At 35.8% G+C, this 27,997-nt stretch overlaps 3 protein-coding genes, 1 long non-coding RNA gene and 1 pseudogene across 5 annotated transcripts; 1 reads left to right on the top strand and 4 right to left on the bottom strand.

The window, feature by feature from the left end:
* Positions 1-14: 14 nt before the first annotated feature.
* Positions 15-4,714, bottom strand: LOC114410588 (annotated as a pseudogene).
* LOC114409391 lies at positions 1,265-3,951 on the bottom strand. Of its 2 annotated transcripts, XR_003666063.1 has the most exons (7): positions 3,753-3,951; positions 2,968-3,654; positions 2,359-2,526; positions 2,183-2,287; positions 2,009-2,081; positions 1,498-1,593; positions 1,265-1,397 (listed from the first exon to the last, which is right to left on the bottom strand). It is a non-coding gene; the product is annotated as an uncharacterized LOC114409391 (long non-coding RNA). The 2 variants fall into 2 exon arrangements; XR_003666064.1 differs by lacking the exons at positions 2,968-3,654; positions 3,753-3,951 and adding an exon at positions 2,615-2,949.
* On the bottom strand, positions 3,997-27,933 carry LOC114410586 (golgin candidate 4-like). The gene is made up of 8 exons (XM_028374552.1): positions 27,830-27,933; positions 27,575-27,632; positions 15,206-15,302; positions 12,322-12,414; positions 8,573-8,663; positions 4,430-4,718; positions 4,119-4,331; positions 3,997-4,027 (listed from the first exon to the last, which is right to left on the bottom strand). The coding sequence occupies exons 1-5, from the start codon at positions 27,931-27,933 to the stop codon at positions 8,632-8,634; spliced, it is 384 nt and encodes a 127-aa protein (XP_028230353.1). The 3' UTR covers positions 3,997-4,027; positions 4,119-4,331; positions 4,430-4,718; positions 8,573-8,631.
* Positions 6,935-8,038, bottom strand: LOC114410587. The gene has a single exon (XM_028374553.1). It carries the CDS (start codon positions 8,036-8,038, stop codon positions 6,935-6,937), a length of 1,104 nt encoding a protein of 367 aa, XP_028230354.1.
* Positions 17,250-17,766, top strand: LOC114409390 (laccase-14-like). The gene is made up of 2 exons (XM_028372834.1): positions 17,250-17,515; positions 17,618-17,766. Exons 1-2 carry the CDS (start codon positions 17,278-17,280, stop codon positions 17,749-17,751), a joined length of 372 nt encoding a protein of 123 aa, XP_028228635.1. The 5' UTR covers positions 17,250-17,277; the 3' UTR covers positions 17,752-17,766.
* Positions 27,934-27,997: the final 64 nt, after the last annotated feature.

The raw sequence follows: 27,997 nt of genomic DNA, 5'->3' as shown, positions 1-27,997 counted from the left end.
ATTGATTTTGAACTTCAATCATAGATCCGTTTCCTTATTTGCATGGCATGTTTTATAAATCTAGCAGTTGTAAATGCCAAATCCTGGACAGGTCTTTTGTGAATTGGACCTCCAAATTCTGTAAACCTTCATATTTAACAGAAAGTTATGCCACCCATAACATTTCATTTCCTCATTTCTAAATTTGACTGTCATAGTAAAAAAAATGTTTACCAGCCACTCCAAGCCTTTGTCCAAATCATAGGCTTATAGGGTCTATTTGGAGTAAATTTATGACAATAGAAGCCATTGCAGGTGTTTATCTGTTACCCCAAAGATGAAACAAATTAATTTAACAAAAGAAATGTAGTGAACACATAACTGTCTGAGTGCTACTTTTAATTTTCTATATTTTTTAATAAGTTACATGTCACTGAAGATTAAAATAATCATAATATTCATAGAAAAACCAAAAAGAAAACCAAGGTATGCTAATGGACTATCAGAAGATTTCATTTTAGTATTATACAACTTTGAAGATGAAGAGTGAGAATGCTTACCATTGGATCTGGTGCATCATCTTCCTTGCACATCACCCAAGGGACCCCAGTTTCCATTTCAACAACCATTTTTGCAGCCCAATTCACATAGTTTTGACCAGCAGCTCCTTGCAACTTACTCTATGCCCCATATTCATTCTCAATCTAAAACAACAAACACATCGTGAATCATGAATGCACCATTAAAATTCAAACTAGATCTAGAGTGAAAAGCTCATTAGTCATAGCCACTAGTGGTATGAAGAGAAAGCAATGATTTGAAGATTAAAATTAAATGCTATGAAGAGAAAGTAAAAACACATGCATACACATGAAGCCCACTACCACATTGAGTTCTCCAGCCCTTTGGAAAATTTCTTTCCCAACTTTATTTGTCATCTGCAACAATAAAACAAAAATAAACAACCCTTGTAATAAAAAATTTCTTAAATCCAATATTATTCAAATAAACATATTTATAGCCTTTATTTTGGATATCCTGTTTAATCATCCATAGACCTGTCAATAATATAATTGTGATTTACTTCAAAAGGTCCGCTGAAAACCTAAGGGTCTTCCCTTGCTTGATATCCTTCCATCTGCCCTTAATCACAAGAAATTAAAATAACAAGTTCCATTCTCTCAGCCCAACAATTTTGTAGAGACAACAAAACACAAAATTTCATAAATATATTTCCAAATAAATACAAGCCAATATTTTGACATTTGTCTCTGTAATGTTCACAATAACCAAAAAATTTCCTATGTCAACTAGGACTTTGTACATTGATTGCTTTGAACTTTAAGAAAATATACTGCCCATTTCTGACGAATTGTTGTAATTGTTTTGTTGTCTAACGTCGTTCCATCAAGAAACCACTACAAAATATGAACAATACAAAGGGTGTACTTAATGAAGATGTAAAATCAATCAAAATACTACTGAAATAGTAATTTCAAGTTGTTAAATCAAACATACCATGCTCCAATCATTCTTTAAACCCCCACTAACGATGTTCCACATCCAATGCATCACGTAATAGCCACACTCATACCCTCCACTTTGAACATGGCTCTAAATTCAAAATAAATAATAATTCGATCAAACAATTGTATTGAGGTTATCATTTGAATATACCATGCTCCAATCATTCTTTAAACCCCCACTAACAATGTTCCACATCCAATGCATCACGTAATAGCCACACTCATACCCTCCACTTTGAACATGGCTCTAAATTCAATATAAATAATAATTCGATCAAACAATTGTATTGAGGTTATCATTTGAGCATACCATGCTCCAATCATTCTTTAAACCCCCACTAACGATGCTCCACATCCAATGCATCACGTAATAGCCACACTCATACCCTCCACTTTGAGCATGGCTCTAAATTCAATATAAATAATAATTCGATCAAACAATTGTATTGAGGATATCATTTGAAGATCAATACTAGAAAATAAGCATTAATTGCATCACTAACCTTGACTTCAATCCACTTAGGAGTTCCTTGATTATTTGTACCATCCTTAGTTGTGTTTGTTGTCTTCATTGCACTGCTTATAATAATAGCAGGATCAACATCTATACGATGATAAAAAAATGGTTCACAAAAAATATTACATTGTATGATATGAGGGACAATACAAAACTTTACTTGTTAATTGCAATTTTGATATGAGTATCAGGCTTCTTACGTAACGAACAAAACCATGCAACAACATTGGTCGCAGGACACAGTACTACAAGTTGCCAATGGCCCCTACAATAAACAATTATTAGGTACGCAGAACTTCAACATTATTTATAACCATTTGAATTAATATTACTTACTGATTTAAGTAAGCTCCTAGGTACACCTCTCATTGAGATTCCTTGAGCCATGCTTGTAAGTAATGCTCACATTCAGCACGTCGGTCCTTTGCATGGTGTATCGATTGTGGCTAAAGGAATCCATACACGGAAGCATGACCCAAAGTTGTCCTCCACTCATCCAAAAACCTGCTTTGATAAAAAGTACATAAAAATTGATACTGATGCATACCATACAGAATACTACTTAACAATGAATCATATTAAATTTACTTACAACATCCATAACTGTAGTATAGATATGTTCAAACATTTGTATCCTGCTACTATTTCATTTACATCAGAGAATGTTAAGAAGAATGAAGCATCAACATTTGGAAGCCCAAATTTGCTTCCATCCCACTTCAACTCAACAGGTTTGTCGTACATGTAATATAGGCTCTTAACCAGTTGACGCAACGAATCATGTTCAAAATCATTCGTCCCCCTTTCATCTGTTTCGGGAAGTTTCTTTGGACTAGTATGGGACTCATAAATGTGTAATGAAAACAACAATTTACATAATCTCACAAACTAACATATATCCATGTAAACAAACAAATGCAGCAAATATAATAACACCAAATTTACCTCATGTGACATTTTTTTCACAAGATTTGTTGGCCATGCAATGAATGATTGAAGAGCCTGCCTGACATATTGAATCTCTGATGTCGAGAAGGGCACTTCGGCGTCACCTTCTATAACACTCACCCTTACAACATCATCAGCATAAGTGACATTGTGAATGGAAGACCCCCCCTCACATATTTTCCCAAATGCCACCAACACCGTAGTATGTTGTCGTTGCACGTATAACCCCATAGTGGGTTTTAAACTCACATATTTGCTGCCTGATGGGTCAACATCAGCAGTTTCTACATTACTTCCTTTAGTGCTAAGACATGCAGCCAATGCCAGTAAATCCACCTCAATAAGGGGAGAGTATTGTGATCCCATCTGACTTAACTAAATGAAGATCTGACTGGACAACTCCTTCTTAAATTCCTCCAGACTCCTCTTGTGTTGTTCTTCATATTCATTCCTTACTTGTTCCTTTATGTTTCCAATAATGTCAACCCATTGTTGCTGCATTAGTGTTGCTGAGGAACTACTCGAGGTACGTGTTGCCCTACCATAAAATTGAGTAAGGGTCATACCAAATCCCGTTGCACGAACTCGACCTGGATGTTCCGGTCGCCCAATGGTCGTATTCAAGATGTCATCCCAACCATGGGGAACAAAACTACCTTGCGTCATCTGCTCTTCTAACGAGTCCTATAAGAAGCACGACATATTGAAAGAGTTAATGAGGTACTAATTATAAAACAAACAAAAATTACTTTCAAATTGATTATAATCATGCTCCAACTCACAATTCTATCCGAAATTTCTTGTGCCGCCTTTGATGTCATATGGCCATATCGTTTTGTTCGAGCCATTTTCCACTTCACGTGCCTTTTAATGGGAGATGGTGGCTCCTCAAGATCAAACAGTGGATTCTCAGTCAAAAGTGCCTCCTGCTGTCTTTGCTTTGTTTTTTCAGCTAACAGTTTTTTCTCAAGCAAGTCATAACCCCCCCCCCCCCCCGAGACAGTATGTGGGGGCAATCATTATTTTTTTGGATGTCCTGTGCCTTTTTTTGAATTTCCTGTCATTAACCATATATTATTTGAATGTATTTAATTGTTAAAAATGTACATTTCTAAACATATTTAAACTAAATTGAACAAACATGTAACCTGCCAATCCGGGGTCTTGCAACTTGCAACAAATTCATCCCAAGTTTGTTTATCCATACCATATTTTACTGAAGGATTTTCTTTTTGTCCGCCTTGTGTCTCAGCATAGACAAATTTAGTGGTTAATGAAGACTTAAATTGCCTCCATCTAGTGGCCACCGTGGACATTACCTTTTTCTTTGCCTTTTCAGCTTCTAGGATATCAAATTTAGCCTGCATTAAATATTCATTAGGTCAATTTTAGTGCATGTAAACAATTTTTCGAAAATAAACATGATGTTTCAATACATCAAACTGTTAACTTGACTTACCAAAATGTCCCCCCATACCATGTCCTTAAGAGTTTCCGGCACATTTTTCCAATTGCTGTGGACAATCGGGATCTTTTCTCGAGCTATGACCCCTAAAAAACTGTGGAACTTTTGCTTCTCTGGGCCTGATGCTCTTCTAGTTGCAGGATCCACAGTAACTGTTGGTCTAGGCTAATCTAAACTTCTTAAAGTCAGCTATCTAAGATGTGTGCTTTGTCTTGTCTTCGTAGGTTATGGTTCCCTATTACCATTTAACTGCGGAGGGGACCTTGGCGGTGTCACCATGACGCTGTCCAAATGAAACAAATTTTGATTAATTTGGTATGATTAAAAATAACATGTACACAACACAAAATAAATATGAAAGTTACATATAACTCAATAACAAATAACATAATATTGTAACATTACATTGATACAATGCGGTTAAGGAGCAATGTTTTCCCATAAACCTTCAGCATGATCATGACGAATCGCATGTACGTCATCCACCTCTTCTTGTTCACGTATTGAAGGCATTTTTGAGCAAAAATGAGGAGTCTCACAAATGTCAAGGGACGCATCATGAATTTGTTCCCAAACACCAATTGGCCTTCCTTGTAGAACCATTGATAATCTACAATCATTTGGATGTAAAACACTTGCCTAGCTTGTTCTGCCATAATGAATGGTTCCTCCTTGTAGCCTACCTTGTTAAGGTCTACTAAAGTGAATCCTATTTCATCTCTATGAACACCGGTATTTCCATTAACCCATTTACATTTAAATACTGGAACTCTAAATTGATTATAATCAAGCTCCCAGATTTCTTCAATAACTCTGAAGTAAGGCATTGAGGCTTCAATTGGGTTGTTATCAGATGCTCTAGAAAAGTGCTCAGAATGAGCCTCCACCATCACCCCACTATTATGCACACTACTTTTATCATCATGTGACTTTGTATAGAACGAATAATTGTTTATGTCATACCCCTTCCAAGTGGGGACATTTAGATTCAGACCAATAGCCAACAATCTTAATGTTTTGGAAGCATTGTCATCACTCATGATTGTTTCTTTAAACCAGTTTATGAAAGTTCTATTATGATTTTGCAACAATTTCATCATGTTCAATTTTGGGTTAATAGATGCCATATATTGTTTGAGTTTGTATGTATGGAACGACCTCCTGTGTGTTATTCAAGATATACAAATGCGCTTGTGGCACATCTTGTCGACTCATGGTAACAACATTGAAGCCTCGTGTCCCTTGACCTCCTCGTGTCCGGTCATGACGACTTTTCGGTACCCCCACAGCTTCAACTGTTTCCATGTACTGCGAACAAAACTCAATAGCTTCTTCAGCAACATACCTTTCTACAATGGAAGCTTTTGGTTGGTATTGATTTTTGGTATATCCCTTCAACACTTTCATGTAACATTCAATTGGATACATCCATCGCAAAAAAACAAGACCACACAACCAAATTTCCCTCACAAGATGAACAATTAGGTGAACCATGATGTCAAAAAATGATGGTGGGAAATACATCTCCAACGGACAAATGACAATGGCAGCCTCATCCTCTAAGTCATCCAATTGGTGAGGATTAATGACTTTGCTACATATGGCATTAAAAAGAAAGCACAAACGGGTTATGGCAACCCTAACTTTGTCAGGCAAGATGCCGCGAATCACAACAGGCAATAATTGTTGCATTAAGACATGACAATCATGAGACTTCAAGCCAACTAACTTAAGATCATTAAGGGCGACAAGGCTCTTGATATTTGAAGAGTATCCTTGTGGAACTTTGACATTCCGCAGACATTGACAAAAACTTTTCTTCTCTACTGTTGACATTGTGTGGCATGCTTGGGGCAAATATGTTCGCCGACCTTGTGATATAGGATGCAACTGCTCTCGTATTCCCATGTCAACCAAGTCTTGATGACATTTCAAACCATCATTTGTCTTCCCTATAATGTTAAGAAGAGTACCAATTAAACTATCACACACATTTTTCTCCATATGCATAACATCTAGACAATGACGCACATATAGATCAGACCAGTATGGAAGATCAAAGAATATTTACTGTTTCTTCCACATGTTGTTGGGAGATGATGTCTTCTTCTGGGACTTCCCAAACACAGTTACAATGTCCTTTACCCGATCATGAACTTGGTTTCCAGTTAATGGTTTCGGGGGGCCTTCATTCTCCTGACTTCGATTAAAAGCTTTTTTCAATCGTCGATAAGGGTGAAAAGCTTTCAGAAATCTTCGGTGTCTGGTATATACTATCTTCTTTCCATGCTTGAGTTGGATGAAGCTTGTTTTTTCCTCATAGATAAGACATGCATGATGCCTTTTCACACTGTATCCACTTAAATTTCCATATGCTGGAAAATCATTAACAGCACAAAACACCATTGCGTGTAACCTGAACGTCTGCTGCACATTTGCATCCCACACATCTACCCCTTCTTCCCACAATTTTTTCAAGTCTTCGATTAACGGTGTAAGCTACACGTCAATATCATTCCCTGGCTGCCTTGGACCCGCGATCATCATACACAGGATAATGTATTTACGCAAAATGCACAACCAGGGGGGAAGGTTGTAAATCATCAGTAAAACAGGCCACGAACTGTGGTTGCTGCTTAAGCTACCATAAGTATTCATTCCATCAGAAGCAAGAGCAAGCCTTAGGTTCCTTGGCTCGTCCCCAAACTCTGGATACAAACGATCAATTGTCTTCCACTGTGGAGAATCGGCAGGATGTCGCAGTAATCCATCACATTTTTGGTCAACTGAATGCCATGAAAGGTTTTTTGCATCATGTGCATTAGCAAACAATCGCTTAAACCTTGGTATTATTGGAAGATACCAGCACACCTTGGCAGGACGACAATTTTTTGTTCTTGCATCATCAGTTAATTCATCATGCTGCACTTTGTATCGTGATACCCCACACGTGGGGCATTGTCGTAGTTCTGCATACTCATTTCTATACAATATGCAATCATTAGGGCATGCATGAATCTTCTTGTACTCCATTCCCACTGGACACAAAATCTTTTTGGCCTCGTAATGATTTTTCAGCAAAGTGTTATGTTCAGGAAGCATGTTCTTCAATAACACCAGCAATTCAGTGAAGCTTTTATCACTCCACCCAAATCTTGCCTTCAAGTTTACCAAAGCTAAGACTGCTGACAATCGCGTGAAAGATGTGCACCCCGAACACAATGGCGTGTTGGAATCACGTTCTATTGTATCATACAGAGGTGCATGCACTTGCTCAAAAGTCTCTTGTCCAAGATCACAGATCATTTCCTTTATACGTTCTCCGTTGTCTTTGTGTACCGCCTGAGACTGAGAAACAGTTGGAATGTCGGCCAATTCCCCATGCCATATCCATTTTGTGTAATTTGGAATGATGTCGTAACATATCAGATGTGATCGGATTTCATCAACTGACTGTCGTCTACCATTAAGACATTTAACACATGGGCAGAAATAATTGCCCCTCAAGCTTTTAGCATTAAGTTGAGTAAATTGTAGAAATTGTTCCACCCCGTTCTCATACTCGTCACTGATTCGTTTTGCTTTCATCCAACTTCGATCCATGTTTCATCTTTGCTATTCATGACAATCAATAAGTTATCTGTCATGCATGATAAACTCACTTTTTTGCATTAAAGGTGTGGCCCTATCCTATTCAGGAAGACATTTTTTATAGTTGAATCAAAGGTACAGGTAAAATCTCTTTCAAGTGATTTGATGAAATTTTGGCAGCATTTTGTATTGGTCTTCAGGTACACAAGATGAAGGTGGTGAATGTGTGAACAATCACCGCAGTCAAATATGCACCCGAAGAACAATGTGAAATGCAGTATACTGAAATTTCTTCAAATCATTCAAAAGATCATTTACCTCTACGTATGATTCAACTATAAAAAGATGTCATCCCAAAATGTCCAAACAAACAATTCAAGAATCAATACATTGATTAATTCAAACTATCTGTATTAATCGGTATATCGAATCTCGAACGAGCAACTAAGGTTCACTCATAATGCAACTAACTAGTAACATGAAACAATACTGATATTTGAACAACGACATGTTACAATCACACCATTTTTAAAAATAGAGACATACCTCGACAAATGCTCAATGTAAACGACAACGAGTGCGGGGATGCAGTTACATGGGACACACTAATACAAATGTCGTGATGACGACATATAATCTGTACCATCAATGGGGGGAGACTATCAGCTAGATCAATCATACTCAAATAACAATGCATCATGTTTAAGGTTTATAAAATAGTACAACCAGTAAAGAGGTTTATTTTAAGTGAAATAAGGATAATTTAAATATATTTTAAAATGGAAAGAAATTACGTTTTTTTCTTCTTCTTTTAGTAGTATGAATTTCTACTTTGATCTCTCTTTCTTCTATTCTCCCTTTCTCATCTATCATATATCTCCTTTTATTTTCTTTTCCTTTTCTCGATTACATATCTCTCCCTCCCTTTCTTTTCTACACACATTTTTTCTCTTTTTACTACTCCACTTTTCTTTTCTTACACCTCTCTTAAGTCTTTAATTCTTATTTGTTAGTAAATATATTTTTTAGCAATGAAATATATATTTACATATTTATTAGTAATAAAAATATCACTATTTACTCTTCAATGTACTATTCAATGTAACTACATATACCAACTTTTCAATGTTGATCTTGTATATCATTTCAAATGCAAACTATTCAAATGATGGATAGAAATAAATTAGCAAACTATTCAATGTCTTTGTCTAATCTATCGATGTCGTCTACCAAGCTTCATTAGGTAAAGAAAGGTTGTAGTGATTTAAGGGTAGCCAACTTTCTATATACAGTCCCCACATTTTAATCTCTATTTTTTAGGGCGTGGAGATAGCCAAGAAAATAATGTGTAAGCCTCCTCTCTCTGTGTAAGCCTAGAAAGATTGATATCTCCAGTCCCTTGAAGACATTATTTTCTTTGAATTTTTATATTCCTTTTGTAGGCTAGCAATCTTTGAGAGTAAAGTTGGAAAATGAAAGATTAAAGGCTTTATGATTGAGTGTTGAATGTTGATATTCCAAATTCCAATACAACCATTTGATATTTTTTTTATTTAATTTGTCACATTGTTATACTATATTATACTAGTACATATTTATGAGTAATTTATCTCCCCTCTTTTATCTATTGTTCTTTGGTGTCTACGTTTACTGAGAATAAATCTTTTTTCTTTTTACTCTATCTTTATAAATTTTATTAGAATACACTATGAACAGATTTTTAATTGTATTATCTAATAACATGCTATTAAGCATGATAAATTTATTATTTTTTATAATAATTATCTTAAAATTATATTGAGATGAATCTTGATTGGTTAACAATTTTTTTATATTATCCTTATATGGAAATTAAACTCTTTTCATATCCTGCAAACAATATAAACAAATGAAATAATATTATTAATCTTTCAATACTCAAATTGATTTAATTTCTATTTTTGGTCAAATTCTTACGACATGAGGGGTAGGGAAAAATAGTCGGTGTTCAAGTAATCTTACTTGTGTTTTTTGTAGAAGCAAGCTTCATGATGAATCAAGATTGATTCAAAGAGTTTTGATGATAACAAAGATGATGACAAAAAGCTCAAAAGTCAAGAACACTTAATGATAACAAAGATGATGATCTCAAGAATCAAAGAATGAGTTCAAGATTGAATCAAGTACACTTCAAGGATCAAGACAAAAGATGATGATCTCAAGAATCAAAGAATGAGTTCAAGATTGAATCAAGTTTCAAGATTAAAGTTCCAAGAATCAAGATCAAGATTCAAGACTTAAGATTCAAGAATCAAGAGAAGACTCAATCAAGATAAGTATTAAAAAGTTTTTTTCAAAAACTGAGTAGCACATGAATTTTTCTCCAAACCTTTTACCAAAGAGTTTTTACTCTCTGGTAATCGATTACCAAATTATTGTAATCGATTACCAGTAGCAAAATGGTTTTCAAAAAGCTTTCAACTAAATTTACAACGTTTCAATTGATTTCAAAATATTATAATCGATTACAATGATTTGGTAATCGATTACCAGTGTGTTTGAACGTTGAAATTCAAATTTAATTGTGAAGAGTCACATCCTTTCACAAAAAAGCTTTGTGTAATCGATTACACTGATTTGGTAATCGATTACCAGTGATAGTTTCTAAACAAAATCAAAAGATGTAACTCTTCCAATAGTTTTCAAGTTATTCTAAAAGTTATAACTTTTCCAAATGGTTTTTTAAGTTTTTCAAAAGGTTATAACTCTTCTAATAGTTTTCTTGACTAGACTTGAAGAGTTTATAAAAGTAAGACTTTGATTTGCATTTCAAGCATCTATTCATTCAAACAATTCTTTTGACAACAAATCTTTGCCAATTGATTTCTGAATCTCTTTGAACTTCTTCTTCTTCCTTTTGCCAAAAGCTTTCCAAAGTTTTCTGGTTTTTCTAAACCTTGAAAACTGTGTTATTCATCTTTTTCATTCCCTTCTCCCTTTGCCAAAAAGAATTCGCCAAGGACTAACCACCTGAATTCTTTTTGTGTCTCTCTTCTCTCTATTCCAAAAGAACAAAGGACTAACTGCCTGAATTCTTTTGTGTCTCCCTTCTCCCTTGTCAAAGAATTCAAAATGACACAGTCTGAGAATTCTTTTGATTCTTCCCTTTCCCATATACAAAAGATTTCAAAGGACTAACCGCTTGAGAATTCTTTTGTATCCCCATTCACAAAGTTTCAAAGGTTTAACCGCCTAAGAACTTTGTCTTAACACATTGGAGGGTACATCCTTTGTGCTACAAGTAGAGGGTACATCTACTTGGGTTGTTGACTGAGAACAAGAGAGGGTACATCTCTTATGGATCAGTTCTAGTGGAGGGTACATCCACTAGGTTGTTCAAAGAGAATAAGGGAGGGTACATCCCTTGTGGATCTTTGCTTGTAAAAGAATTTTTACAAGGTTGAAAAGAAATCTCAAGGACCGCAGGTCGCTTGGGGACTGGATGTAGGCACGGGTAGTTGCCGAACCAGTATAAAAACTCTTGTGTGTTTGTCTCCTTCTTCCTTACTCTTTTAATTTCCGTTGTGCACTTTAATTCCCGCTTTTACTTTTGGTTAACTTTCATTTATGTTCTTCATTTCCTTAACAACATAGTAAAAGCCTAAGAAGAGTAATTTTTTAATTAGTAAAGGTTTAGGAATAATTAATTCAACCCCCCTTTCTTCATTATTCTGAGGCCACTTGATCCAACATTTTTTCATTTGGATATTTTTTTGTACTAATACTTATAAAAAAATAAAATAAATAACATAAAAGAATTAATTTTTTTACAAGTTTAAATTAACTTATAAATCTTAGTTTTTTAAAAAATTGGATGAGACAATTTTAATAAAAGCTACTGTATAAGTTAATTTTAACTTACAAAAAAGAGTTCAATTCATTACTTTTTATTTTCTTCTTGTATAAATGCCTATGAAAAAATTTGTTCAAATATTGCCTCAACTAAGTTGGTTAGCAATGTGTCCAAGGAAAATAGCTACTTTTAGTGGTACTTATCCTAAATTTTCAACATACTTACGCTAACAATAAATGAATAAGATACTTTCCATGTTTTTGTAGTGCTGTTGGTAAAGAGACTAGACTAGAGAGACTAAAGTATGTTGATGACTTGATGAGCTACCAAATGATTTTTAACAAGCACGACATAAGAGTATGTTACTACAAACATTGCAATGAAATTATTACCAGCATATTTAAAGCCTTTTAATTAAGTGTTACCGGAAAAAAGTTTGCTCTTCAACAGAATAGTGATGAACCTGATTTGGCAGAAGCAGAACTGGATGATAGTCTTTGCCTCCTTGCTTTATCAGCTTTTTCCAAGCAATGTTGATGAGATTGGTGTTTGGTCCCTGCAAGGTAAGAAGAACCTCAATAGATTAAGTATTTAAATGTGCACAATGAAATGGAGATTTATAAGAAAAATATAAATATAAAGTCGTATCGAATTATCTACATCTGATAATCAAAAGAAACGAATCCAAAAGAAAACATCATTGAAGGTACTGCAGTTATTTAAAAAGTCTAATTTTGTTCAAGTTTGTGATAATGCTGGTAAAGCACATGGGTCGGGGGAGCTGACAAAGCCAAAGAGTATGAAATCATCATTTAAAGGGAAAGTTACTAGTTTATTCTTATGAAGAAATAAGAAACCATCCAGAGAAAAATGTTGTCAATCTCAAAGTAAAAATGAATCACAATCCACTGTCATTGAAGCATCAGATTCTCCAGTCAATTCATCTAGAGTCCTTAGGGATGATGTGTCTCAAAGTTTCAACATTGGATCCATCGGAGAGTGTTCTCTTCCAGCTTCATATGAATCATGAGGCAAAACTTTACCAGATTCTAACTCTAATAGACAAGGTGTTGTACCACTGGGGGAAATACGTTCTATTATTCTGCATATTTTAATCCACTTTTTTATAGTGCATTGTGCAAATTTTATTTTATTTTATTGGCTTAATGTCACTCATTAATACCCTCTAAAATTACCACCACCTCTCAGTCCCTTGTGTCTCTCTCCCCTTGTAAAGGAAGGGAAAGAACGAAAACTATTGTTTCTCTTTCCTTTTTCTTATCTATACCAATATCTTGCCATGTAACTTACTCTGTGCCTTCTCTACCTAACTAATAAAATTAGTCCCTTCAAACTTATGGAACTATAGATATGGTTGCATGAGTTGGAGGCCGCATGGTTTACTGTTACCAAAATTGGATGATGTGGTAGTAGGTTTTATTTAAGCAAAAGTCTATTTACTTGAGCAATTTTTTAGGATTTTCTGCTACTGCTGGAATGGTGAAACAAATGAAAACTTGACCTGGTTATGAACGTCATTGGATTGAAATTGCTACTTGATAAATAATAGAACTAGCTTTTCTCACTCGGCATTAGTGGTACAACACAGTACAACCTCTTTGATTTGTTGTTATTGCATATTACAGAATGTCCTAATGATATAAGTAAAATCTTATATCTTTAATCAAAATTGGTAAGTAAATAGAGTGGAGGATTCTAACTTCTGAGACTCTTTACGCTACGTAGTTTCATTTAAGGACACTCATTGTGTGCAGATACAGTTTGCAAGAAACAAGAAAGTATATAATGAGTTTCAGAATTAGAGATGAAGAAAGGGGCACTGATTCTCCAACACAGGCTGGAGAGATTGACACATGAAATCTTTTCCAATCTGTTACAGCAGTTGTTACTTTGTTAACAACATAACTCCACCGGAGAATCTAGCTAACGACCTTTACCCACCAACCATATTCTTTTCTATCCAGCCTGAACCCGAGACTATGGTTAAGGAATCTAGGCTCAATTCCACTCCATTTTCTTTTCTCCCACCTGAATGTTATTCTATTTTTTAGATTTTGCAAACTGCAACTTTGCCTCCCATTCCAACAAGTACACCACAGCTACCAGAGTTTAAGGTAAACTATTTGCTATCAATAGAAGATTGAATTACAAATGACAATATATATATAGTTACACCACAAGTTCCAAATGGGGTTATATTCTCAATTGTTCACATTTTTCATTTTCTTTAGGAATTTCAGCTGGAAACTTAGGTTAGGGCCCATCACAATGCAAATACAACTTCAACAGAGGTGTCTCATAAGGTATCTTTTAGAAACAAGTCAAACAACTGATCCTATTCACTTCGATCCATAGTCACTCATTTTAAAAAAAAACAGTGCACCTTCATGGAAGCATCATATTATAGAACCAAAAACACCTTTACTCCAAACTTCACTAAGAGCCCGCCCACCCAAAGTGAAAACCTCATTAGAATTAGAGTAAGAGGAGCTTGAGAAGATTCCTAAAGTCAAGGCAAGACCTCTAAATAAGAAGGTAATAGAGTGCCAACTAAGACGTGTCTACTCAATTCTAAGAATTTTATTCTTTCATTTAAGTAACCGAATTTTGTTCTTTCAGATCTTTGAAAGTAAAGGGGATATTGGAGTATTCTGTCTTACCATTTAGTTTCAAATTTGAAGTATGAAGGATCAAGAGCTCTTGAAGAAACTATCTTCACATTTAACTTTAAAATCTAACAATATAAGTTGGTTTTACTTATATGATGACGTGCAAGCTAATGCAGATGAAAATCCTCCAAGATCAAAACCCGTGGACAACAATATGGGGAAGGTGCATCAACAGATTCGTTGTACCAATAATAATGGGGAAAGAAGATTATAAAAAAAATAGTCAAAAGGCTAGTCTGAGGTAAGCTACATCTATTGTATATGAACATCAACAAGAATCTGCAAATGTGGTGAAGGATTTTGAGAGAAATTTGGCTTTGGTATACAAAGAGGGACCAGACCACATAACCACAAACACTGAGACCTTCGAGGAAAGAGATAGAAAATAAAGTGGAAGAAACAAGGGAATGGGAGGGGAGGGAGAAAAACATAGTTTCTTACAAAAGGCCTTCATGAAAGGAATTGGCCTATCTCATTCAACAGACAAGAGGAAGTAGACATGTTCAATGAATTTATTCAACAACCAAATTGAAATAAAAATAAAAAATTGAAAAACAATAACATATAAAGTTTGCTAAACTACAGCTCATTGTCAAATAAAAAAGCAAACTAACATCAAGACATGAACCACACCAAATTAACAAATACCATCCATACCTCTTTCTTTTAATAGAGCTGCATAATTAACAGCTAGTGCTTTAATTTCTGCCTCGGATACTTCAAGTCTATTGATTTCTGCTTTATATTCTTCTATCTACAACAAACAGAAAAAATTAAAAAAAAAATGGCACCTTTAACCATAATAAGAACCTACCTCAGCGTATTTAAGGGAAAAATATGTGCCATAAAATTTGAATACATTTCACTTTCATGCAATAGGTAAAATTAAATTCTATAACAAGGATATCACCCCCTAAAAAGATGACAAGCATAAGAACAAAACAACTCATGTTGATCTTAATGCAAACTTTTATTATGCAGCTTACCAAGGTAAGACTAAAATTTTGATTGAAGAATATCACCAAAAATTCTTAAGGAAGTGCATCTAAGTTTTGTCCTTTTGTAAACTCATTGCATGCATTAATTTTTTTCAGTGTTTTTCTTGTTTTCAGTGCATATGTGCAAATGGAAATCCTGCTTACGTGACTATAAAGATAGACAACCAGAAGTTTGCAAAAACCAGCCAAGAAATAAACCGTGTGTGGAACCAAACTTTTCAGATTCACTATGCTCATCCAGCTGATTCATGCATCACCATTACGCTGAAAACATCGCGTTCTTCCGTATTAGGAAAATTCCATATTCAGACTCAGCAACTATTGAAGAAAGGAGAACATTAATGACTTGACTCCCTCATTTTACGTATTTTGTATTGTTAAAAGTAGTCCATGCTTGCATCTTAACATTTATATTTTAAGGAACCTTGGAAATGCTTTATCTTTGTGAAGTATCCTTATACACACTCTCAAGCCTTAGAGATGTAGTAGACTTTTACTTGGCCAAATCCTTTTGAGTTGTTCTATATAGCTTACTAAAATAAGCATAAAAGATATCTTATTTAGATTATTCATAAGATAGTCTTACAAGTTTTTCAAACATTCTCATAAGGACTTATAGATAATATAAGTATGAATAAGTTGTTTGTAAGTTCTTCCAAATGGGGCCATATGTTTTAACATTTGATTATGGGTGAATTTGTTTAAGTTTTTTTTTTAAATGTTTCTTTTAGTAATATAAGTAGTTTTATGTTTTTCTGATTTATGTTTAAACTGCTATTACTTAAAATTAAATTGTTTTTTTTTTGTTTTTTAAAAAACAAATGTTATCCGCTTAATAAAAAATATTCTTTTAAATAGCACATAAAGTAATTTTTTTTTAAGTTTAAACAAACTCATCCTATATGTATTTCATGATAATGAGTTAAAGGAGTGAGGTAAAGGTATAGGTCCTACACAAAAAATTTGAAAATTTCTTCTTATTTCTTAGCAATTTGAACACAATCGAATCACCCTCAAGAGACAAGAGAAAATGTGACTAGCATAAATAAGATAAAATGGATGTGTTACCACACAGGAATGATAAGATATGCTTCTAAAAAAAAGGAATGGTGAGATATGAAATAATTGCACCTGAATAGATAACAAAAAAATGGGTTAAGATTATTTGAATATGTACAAAAAAGGAAACTAGAAACAATGGTGAAGAGAATAAATTGGATGACTTGTAGTCTGCTGAAAAGTGTGAGAAGGAGACTAGGAAGGACATTGAGAGAAGTCGTGAAGAATGATTTGGTCTCAAATAACTTGATGTTAATTGTTTATATATGTAACTAACCTTACTGGTGAAATAAAACTTTTATCGTTGAATTTATTTATTCTAATGGATTTCGATGAATGACATAGCTGTTTGTTTGTGTGGATATGTGAAATTTCGTACAGCTGAGCAATTTATAAACTGTTTTCATATATTTTTGTGCAGGATTTTATTACCTTTTGTTTTTGTCAATACGCGCATGAGTTTATTAATTCTAAGGGCTTCCAATGTCATTGGACTTATTTCAACAGACAGCCTTGCCTTGCCCGGCATGTGGGCCCAAAATACTTTAAATACGTTGTATCGTAGAGCATGGACTGCTACTGAACATAATAATTGTATTTACTGTCCTGAGCATGGACTGCTACTGAACAAGAAGCAATACTCTAATCCCAAGTACAGGAACCAGGGTGCTAATGTTCGACTATAATGAGGTTGTTGAACTTGTGTGGCAAGGAACTAGTGCTCTCACTGCAGAGAATCATGGCATGCACCTTCATGGTTTTAGCTTCTTTGTGGTGGGTGTGGGGACAGGAAATTTCAACAATGTGACAGACCCAAAATCCTACAATTTGATTGATCCACCAGAAGTTAATACCATTGGTCTTCCTAAGGATGGATGGCTTGCCATGAGATTTGTAGCAAACAATCCAGGTAGATTTTTTCACATGCACATGCCAGCGCACAGACACATAAATTAAGATTTAATTTCAAACAATAATTGATCAAATAACAACCAAAAAATTGCTTTTGCAGGGGTATGGTTCATGCATTGTCATCTTGAGAGGCACGCTAGCTGGGGTATGCATACTGTGCTCATTGTGAGAGATGGAGGTACCATGCAAACCAGTATGGTTCCACCTCCTAAATACATGCCCCCTAGTTCTTAATGAAGACTAAGTAAATCTCAAACCATCATATGAATAAGTTGAGTCAGGGTGGAATACAGACAAGAGAAACAGACCATGTGTTTGACTTTAAAAAGTAAACTCAAGCTTTTGTGGAAATATTTGTTTGTCAATGGTGTCCAATTTTTCTTTTCAGTTGCGCAACTGTGTCCGGTGAAACAGTCAAATGAAGGCAATTGTATTTACCAAATTGTGATTTTGTGCTTCTCTATCAAATGACATGCAATTACATGTACTATACAAACCTAGTTCGGTGCATTTGGTGATCCTTTAACTTACAAAAATTGATTTATTTGCATCAATTTTCTGTGAGATGAATTATCTATACATGTTGCTAAGTATTGGACTATTGGTCCATTTCTGTCCCAGGAAGACAAAAGAATACAAGAGAGAAAAATAATTTCTTATTATGAAGGAGCAAATCAATCTACAAAATTGACATGAAACTATATGCTAAAATAAAGGATGTTTTGAAAGACAAACCAAATTACCAATATAGTAGCTAACAAATTTTCACACTAATTTAAACTGAACCTTGTTTTCTCGTTAACTATTAAAGAAACCAACAACAGTGACTCTTTGCAGAATTAGCATATACCACAATTTGGCAGCGGCGCAAAACTTCTATCAGAACTTTCTACCCCATCAATTTATTGCCACACAGTGCTGAGCCAATTCATTGTATGACTCTAGTTTCTTATTAAAAGTAGTATTCTTAAGAAAATGGTTAGTAAAACCATGGAAGTTATTTATCAAAATATTTAAATATTTTTTACTAAACATATAATACATAATATATTTTTCAAAATTATTATTAATTAATTTTAGCAAGTATATTAAAAACATTTAAGATTTCATTATTGATTATATATATATTTTTTGTAAAAAGGATATCATTTCAATCATTTTTACGTTTCAAAATAATAAATTATATATAGCTATTGATTAATTTGAAGAAGAAGAAAAACAAATATAGTACCTGAGAATATATATACCGTAATTTGAAAGGAAAAGAATCATCATCACACATGCTTAGTCATCAAAAACTTTCGTCCACGTGTTAACATTTAATTATTAGGTTCAAATAAATTGTTAGTGTTTATACCAAAATAAATACATTGATACAGTAGTATTTCTTGAATAAGAGCTCTCACCCACTAATTTTATAAAGTGTTGGTTTGCCTTCAATTCTAGCATTCAATGAAAGAAATACAAGTGAATAAGATTGGTTGAGAAAACTATAATTTTGTGCTTAACAATAGTGTGGAACATTGGCTAAAAAAAAGTCATTTAATTTTTTGCTTAACATTCATAATGAACTGGTAATTAAGCTACAAATTCAAATGTTTAAATGTTAACTTCCACTAATCAAATTTGGGATAATTTAGCTGTTTTTCACCTCATGACCATTTTTTATGCAAGGATAGATTTTATAGTTAGCTTATGTGTATGGGTCAAGAAAAGTAATTGTTTTATATTAACAGTCCTCTCATTGATTGACAGGTGTAAAAACTCTTTACAAATCAGTGTATAGAAGTTAAACTTCTCTCCTATAAACCAATAAAAGAAGTTATTTTCTTAAAATGCACAATTATTTTCAGCCAATGTTTCCTTATATCATAATCAGAGAAGTAACTCCTTCCATAGAGATCTAGATTAGCTAAAGAATGTCTCCTTAATTCACAATCACACAAGTAACTCCTTCAATAGAAGTTTACAATAGAATGAAAATACGGGGTAATAAACATTCTATATGGTTACGAAAATGATTTTAAAGAAATCAGTTTTATAATGGAATAATATATCTCTCCATAATAGTCGAGTAAACAAAGCATATATCACAATGATCTTTTTTCAGTATGCGAGTCTATTCTAATTTTCCCTTCTACTTTTTTGGTTTAGTCACTCTGATCATATATGTGGAAGTAAAATTCTAGATGGAATCATGAGCAAAATCTTATTATCATGGAGTAATGCAGAGGAGAAAAACGTTAGTAACACATCTTTGACAAAAATGAAGCAATCCACGTGAAATTCATATCTTAATAGTGTGCTTAATTACCAGTTCCTGCTGTAGTTGCCGTGTTTGTAAGACATTGGCAGCTCTTCCCTCCTTCAGACGCTGCACGGTTTCACTCTTCAAAGAAAGACAATTTAATGTAAGAACGAATGGTTAAGCAAAATAAACAGTAAAGAGATTTGGTAAAAAAGCTTAATCAAAGGGTATTAAATGCCACATTAATGCAAACGTTTCACAACAAAACATGTACAATACTTAATAATATTTTAGGCATGACCATTCAAACTCACAAACAGAGCTCATCAAGCAATTACTAATTCATTCATTAATAGAAAATTAGGAAAATAATTTAATAATATATGCTCAAAGGCCAGCTGCCAAGGAAGAACACGTAAGCTTTTAATGTAAAATTAGGAATATTATGAAACTAATGTCACAACAAGAAGAAATACAATTCAACTTCACTTTATGATCTACAGCCAGTCCCACGAAGGGTAAAATGCTACTCGAATCTTTCATATATTATCTCTACTAAACCAATTTGTGACCAAGGCAAGAAGCATAATTTATTTTCCATACTTGTCATAGGTGAATCTATACTAAGGGTAGATAATCAGCTAGGTCCTCTATGCCATTTAAAGCTGATGAAACACATCTATAGTTTCTAATGCTTGTTCATATATTATTTTTTAATTTATCAAGTGTTGTTTCCTCCTGTAATTGACACTTCCCTTGTCCTTGTACATTGATGTACAGATGGCAAAAAATTGTCTCAATTTTCTTGGTAAGTTCAAATAATTTGTTGAAGAAGGTGATGAGTTGCAAGGGAGAAGAAGATATCAAAGCCATAACGCAGAAGTATCGGGTTATGCAGAAGAGGTACAAGGCTTAGTACTGGAAGATCAAAAATGCATCTCAAGTTTATTACGTAATAGTTGCAGTATATATGTACATGAAGAATGCTTTGGTTAGTTGTAACTAATCATCTTAACTAACCTAACAGAATTAACTAACTTTCACCAGATGCTGTTAAAATCCCCCCTCAAGCTGGGAATGGATATTCATCATTCCCAGCTTGTTACAAAGATTCTGAAAAGCAGTAGGAGGTAAAGCTTTCGTGAAGATATCCGCAAGTTGTAAGGAAGACGAGACTGGAAGCAGTTTAAGGAGACCCATGGTGACCTTTTGACGGACTATATGACAGTCGATCTCGATGTGCTTTGTGCGTTCATGGAAGACAGGATTAGTGGCAATCTGGATTGCTGATTGATTATCACAATAGATGGTAGATGGTTTAGTGAATGTTATTCAGAAATCTTGAAGAAGGTAGGTTAACCACTGAAGTTCACAGGTGGTTGAAGCTAGGGCTCGATATTTAGCCTCCGAAGAGTTGCGTGAAACTGTGGACTGCTTTTTAGATTGCCATGAGATGAGAGAAGAACCGAAGTAGACCACGAAACCAGTGGTGGATTTCCTGGAATCTTGACAGCCTGCCCAGTCCGAGTCACTGAAAGCTCGGAGCTGAGGAGTGCCGGTGGCGGAGAGGAAGAGACCGGAGCCTGGTGTTCCTTTGAGGTATCGAAGTACCCGATAAGCAGCTTGAAGATGAGCATTTGTGGGGCTAGACATATATTGACTAAGTTGTTGCACGGCGTACGCGATATCAGGACGAGTGTTGGTGAGGTATATAAGTCGGCCGATGAGCCTTCAGTAAGAAGAAGAAGCTTCTGCTGATAGTGGAGTACCTGTCGTAGCTTGTAGCTTAGTGGAGTAATCCATTGGAGTTGCGTTTGGTCGACAACCAAGCATTCCTGAATCGGATAGTATGTCCAAAGTATATTTTCTTTGACACAAATGAATTCCTGCAGAAGAACGTGCGATTTTCAGGCCAAGGAAGTATTTCAAATTCCCAAGATCTTTGATCTTAAATGTCTGATCAAGAAGCATGGTTACATCCTGTATTTCGGAGCTGCTATTCCCAGTTAAAATGATATCGTCTACATACACTAAGAGTATTGTGGTAATAGAACCATTAAAACGTAGAAAAAGTTAATGGTCTGAGTGGGACTGCTGAAAACCGTGAGATGTTAGAAGGCCCGATAGCTTCGTGAACCATTGACGACTCGCTTGTTTGAGTCCGTATAGTGAACGCTGCAAACGACATACCAGTTGCGAGTTCGGAACCGATAATCCAGGCGGGACCTGCATATAAACTTCTTCATCTAACTCGCCACGGAGAAAGGCGTTATTAACATCCAGTTGTCTTAGATGCCACTGATTAAGGGCAACAAGAGCAAGGAAGAGACGAACTGTGGTTAGCTTTGCCACTGGAGAGAAGGTGTCAAGATAGTCGAGCCCCTCCATTTGCGTGTAGCCCTTTGCTACGAGACGTGCCTTGTACCTTTCTATGGAATCATCTGCTCTATGATTGATCTTGTATATCCATCTGCACCCAATGGCGGTCTTATGAGGAGGAAGAGGAGTAAGTCTCCAGGTGTCGCTTGATTGTAGAGCTTGTAGTTCAGCTTTCATCGCTTTAATCCAGCAGTCATGCTGAGAAGCTTCGGCATAGGAGGAAGGTTCTACTGTGGATGAGATTGACATAATGAAGTGCTTGTGTGTGGGTGACAAACGTGAGTATGAAAGGACCGAGCTCAGAGGGTAGCGAATAATCGTTGAAGCACTGGCATTGTGTGAAGAGAGATCACGGTGATAATCTTGTAAGTATGTTGGTGCGTGCTTCATTCGTGTTGAGCGTCTGGGTTGTGAGGAAGTAGATTTCACTGTGTGTGTATGATCTTTGGGTTCTTGTATGGTGGGTTGTGGTGGTGTGGTTTCCATGGTTGGGTCATATTGGTTACTGGAAAAGGATTCTGGGAGAGGTGTACTGGGTTTTAGGTGTGAGTGTTGTGTTTCAGAGATTTGCGGAAAATGATCTTCATAAAATACAACATTTCGTGATGTGATGATGCTATGCGAATGCAAGTTATAAACCAGGTACCCTTTTGTGTTTGATTTGAAACCAATGAAGATGCATGGGTGTGCTCTAGGATCTAGTTTCTTTCGGTTTGCTTTAAGTGTGCTAGCATAGCATAGGCAACCGAAAATGCGAAGGTGAGATATCTCTGGGAGATGTCCATGAAGCTTTTCATAGGGAGATATGTCATGTAAGAAGGGGGTAGGGATGCAATTTACTAAGTATGCAGCGTGTAATAATGCATAACACCAGAAGCTAGGTGGTAAGTTAGCCTGAAATAAGAGTGCGCGTGTTACATTGAGTAAGTGCTGGTGTTTGCGTTCTACAATCCCATTTTGTTCAGGCGTTTCTACACATGTTGTTTGATGCATGATTCCTTTTGATGCATAGAAGCTGGGCATGAGAAACTCAGACCCATTGTCACTTCTTATTGTTTTGATTTTTCGGTTATATTGGGTTTCAATAGATGCAATGAAGCTCACGATGATGTGTTGTGTTTCGGTCTTAGTGTGCATAAGATGTATCCACGTGAATCTCGAATGATTATCAACAATAGTTAAGAAATACTTGTGACCGTGCATAGATGGTTTTGAACAAGGACCCCATATATCCATGTGAAGTAAATCAAAAGTATGTGATACATGTGAAATGCTCGAGGAAAAAGGAAGCTTCTTGTGTTTCGCATAGTGACATGTATTACACACAAAGTTTTTATCATTTCTCATAATGGGATAATAAGGTTTCATACATTGCAGTCTTTCTGTTGATAGATGGCCCATTCAAAAATGCCAAAGATCTATTGGGATAATATTGCATTTAGGGTGAATAATGGTCGAGCAAATGGCTTTGTCTGTTTGGTCTGGTATGAGGTGATAGAGGCCATGTCTCTCTTCAACTATACCAATCTTCATACGATTGTTCGTATCCTATAGCATACATGAAGTGGAAGAGAAGATTAATGCACAATCAGTGGAAGATACAAGCTTAGAAATAGAAATGAGATTGAAAGTAAACGTGGGTATGTATAAAACATTGAATAGGGTTATGGTTGTTGAGAGGTGCACAGTGCCTGAGTGGGTAGCATGAACATGATGACCATTAGGGAGCTTCACTGTAACTGGGTTAATGCGTTCATATGACTGGAGATTATTCAAGGAACAAGTTACGTGATCTGTAGCTCCTGAATCTAGTATCCAGGAGCTTGTAAAAGGTTGAGACATACCTGGGTTGGAAGGTTTATCAATGGTGCAGGATGAGATTGAGGCAACTTGTTTGGTTTGCTCCGATGTCGCGTTTCCGGCCGATGGCCGCTGGATTAAAGCAAGTAGGGCCTTGTACTTCTCAGGCGAGAATCGCACGAGATCCTGGGACTCATGATGCTGAGTTTGATCATCCAGGGGTTTATTATCCACCGTCATCACGTTATTTACTGTGGTTCTTCCATTATAGGGTTTATATCCCGGCGGGTATCCATGCTTCCGGTAGCACACATCGACGGTGTGACCTATCTTACCACAGTGAGTGCATGTCTTTCTTCCGCTAGTGCTCCTGTTTCTTGCTTCGTGATTAAGAGGCATGCCATGCTTCTTGTAACAAACGTTTTCGGTGTGACCGGTTCGTCCACAGTGATCGCAGATAGTTTTTGCAGCATTAACGGAAATGTCTTTAGGTTCAAAGTTGAGGTTAGGAGAAGAATTACCTAGCAGTTGTCGTTCTTGTTGCGCTACATAAGAAAATTTTCGATATAGCTGGTATGGGATCCATGAGCAACACATAAGACCGAATGTTGGCATACTGTTCATTCAAGCCACGCAAGAATTGCATGGCTCGATCTTCAAGCTTTCTTTGTGCAATAATGGCGAAGGCTGAGCAAGAACACCTGATGTTGCAGGTACAGACTGGGTCGGGTCTGAAGTTTTCAATTTCATCCCAAATCACGCGCAGCCGAGTGAAATATTCCGTCACCGAGAGAGCTCCTTGCCTCAATGTCGATGCTTCTTGTTGGAGATCAGAGATTCTTAGAAGATCTCCTTGCGAGTATCTTGACTTCAGGTCTCTCCAAATGTCTTCAGCTTTGTCCATCCAGAGCACACTTTGCCTTATGGAGGCGGCAATGGAGTGGACTATCCAGGATACCACCATATTGTTGCACCGGCGCCAAGCTCCGTACATCCTGTCTGTTTTCAGAGGTTCCGGCATGCTTCCGTCTACAAATTCTATTTTGTTTTTGGCGCTTAGTGCAGTAATCATGGAACGACTCCATGAATGATAGTTAGTTGAATCCAGCACTGGGGAGACAAGAGCAGTGGCTGGGTTTTCACTTGGATGAAGATACAAATAGCTCTCGGTATTATTGAATGTTGCTTCATTCATGATGGGCAGTGAACGTTTAGAAGGAAAATAGAGTTGGTGAGTGCGCAGCAGAGCTCCTCGTTAGAAGAGCTCTGATACCATGTTGAAGAAGGTGATGAGTTGCAAGGGAGAAGAAGATATCAAAGCCATAACGCAGAAGTATCGGGTTATGCAAAAGAGGTACAAGGCTTAGTACTGGAAGATCAAAAATGCATCTCAAGTTTATTACGTAATAGCTGCAGTATATATGTACATGAAGAATGCTTTGGTTAGTTGTAACTAATCATCTTAACTAACCTAACAGAATTAACTAACTTTCACCAGATGCTGTTAAGATAATTTAATCTCAATGCAGGCATGACTGAATTCCCATGTTGTAAACTCCATAGCCTGCTTTCCCTAACATAGAGCCAATCCTATTCCACTCTTGTAAAGTGAAAAAAACTTCCTAATGCTACTGCTGCAAAAGCCAATGCCCACATTTGACTCCTTGATATTCCATCTCCAATGCTTCAGTGCCACACTCTTCCATGATGTCATACAGGATGTGAGCTTTTATAGCTCTGTTGGAGAATTGTTTCTCCTAGGCATCTTTAGGTATAGCCTTGACTGTACTGTAGTGAGCAAACTGACAAGCCTTTTCATGTGTTGATCAAAACCCAAAAATAGTCACAACTCCTTTTGAATTAGTGAGTTCAAATTCTTAAGCACAATTTCAAGGACAGCCTCAGCAAGATGGAAATGTAAAAGGGATTGTATGAAGCAAAAAGATTAACAAGGACAAGTTTTGTGTGAACTTAACATGTTAAAGCATGCTCTATTAATAAGGTCATATTGGAACAATTTGTAAGCATGCCAAGGTTTCTCAACCAGTAAGGCAGGGATCACCTATGAAGCAATCTTGGAATAGCTTGTAGGTGCAGAAGCAGCTACGTGCATAAAGCAGCATACGTACCGACATGCCTTTTAAATGTGCAAGGGTTTTGGAGTACCATTCTTATATATGAGCAACTTCAAGTTGGTCATGCATCTGTGCTCTCTTCCCTCATCATATGAGAATCTTGATGACACCATCATGTTTGCGAAAGATACCCTCACCTTGGAAGAAGTAAAGCAACTCTGAATTCTCATGAGATGAGGAAAAAGATTACAGAGAATAAAGGTGAAGGAGGAGATGCTGAAATGTTGTTTTCTTGTGAGAGATCAGAGAAAAGAAAAGGAAAGGGAAAGAATAAACATGGATTAAAATCTAAAACCAAAAGGAATTATTTTTTCTACCATAAGGAAGGACATTTTAGAAAAGATTGTCCTAATAGAAAAAAGAAGAATTGGAAGCATAAGGAGTCGAATGACATTGCTATAGTTGCTGATGGGTATGGAAGTTCAGATGTTTTGGAAGTCACTGAAGATTCCTGCTCTGATGAATGGAATCTTGATTCAGGGTGTTCTTTCCACATGACCCCTAATCAAGAATGGTTTGATTCCTACAAGAAAGTTGATGTTGGAAAGGTGTAGATGGGAAATAACATTTCCTGTAAAGTAGTTGGGATTGAAACTGTCAAGGTGAAATTCGCTGATGAGTCAACAAAGATCTTCACTGATGTAAGGCATGTACCAGAGCTTAAAAGAAATATCCTTTCTCTTGGTATGACTAAACAGGTTGGGTGCTCATTCAAAGGTGAAGGTGGAACCTTGAAAATCAGCAAAGGATCTTTACAAATCACGAAAGGAATAAAAAAAATGGCTTGTACAAATTGCAAGGTAAGACAATGATGAACCCTGCTAATTTAATTTCAGTGTCTAAAGGTGTTTCCACAAAACTTTAGCACTAAAGACTTGCACATGTAAGTGAAAGGTGTCTAGAAGAATTATACAAGCAAGGTTAAATTAGAAATGGAGACTTTGAAAAGTATGTAAGATGAAATATATAGCAAAACAATGAGTATCAAACTGGTTCTTCTTGGTTCTTAATACAGTTTCATTTTCTAAGCTTAATTGCATTTCTCCTAAAATTTGTTGGGTCAGAGCCTTCATATTCACCAGTACCACTACGTCTCTAGGCCTCTAGCAATTATCCTACATACCCTCAATGTTCCATATATTATTAACTAATTGTGATGATTTTATACACTAATATCCATTCTACTTTAATTGGGTTTTAGCTTACATGTTTACATAGATGTCTTGGGTCTGAATCATGGGGTATGCAAAAAAAAAAAAAATTACTATTATGCTTATTAGTAAGTTTTAATTTTTAATACATGGCAACAAAATTGTTTATTGAATGTGTTACATAAGTTACCATTTCTAGGTGCTATCTCAAGTAAAACTAGATCAGAAAAAGAAGTTCATAAATGAATTACAGAAAAATAAGAACATTGTAGTAGAAATTGAACTCAGAAAAGCTCCATGAACTCAAAAACCAAAATGCAGAAAAGGAAGAAATTGACACTAACCCGTTTGCAGCCCAGTAGTTGTTGTTCAGCAACAACTAATTCGTCACCTGCGTCTTCCCTACAACCAACATCAGGAAACATCAGACCAACCTTAGGAACAAACATCAGCAGTAAAAGAAGTTTCAATCGAAGCTTAACCTAATAAAAGCTAATTTCAAAGCTTAACCTAATACGTTATTCACTGGGTTTCTTCGAAGCTTAACCTAATAAAAGCTTAAAAGATGGTTAACCTAACTAACTACTACCCTGACTAACCTGATTTCGGTAGAAGTGATCTTCGAGTCACGAACTTCGAGCTGGTTCCAGTCAATATACTTCTTCACTCTCTCGTCGGGTTTGAGTCGCGAGCTTCGAGCCATGAAAGAAGATGAAAACACTGTTGGGACCTTCGAGTGGGGTTCGTGTGAAAGGAACAACGTGAAG

The sequence above is a fragment of the Glycine soja genome, chromosome 4, assembly GCF_004193775.1.
Source record: "Glycine soja cultivar W05 chromosome 4, ASM419377v2, whole genome shotgun sequence".
NCBI classification, from domain to species: domain Eukaryota; kingdom Viridiplantae; phylum Streptophyta; class Magnoliopsida; order Fabales; family Fabaceae; genus Glycine; species Glycine soja.
Note: the sequence above shows the minus strand (reverse complement) of the source record. Positions and strands in the feature narration are given on the sequence as shown.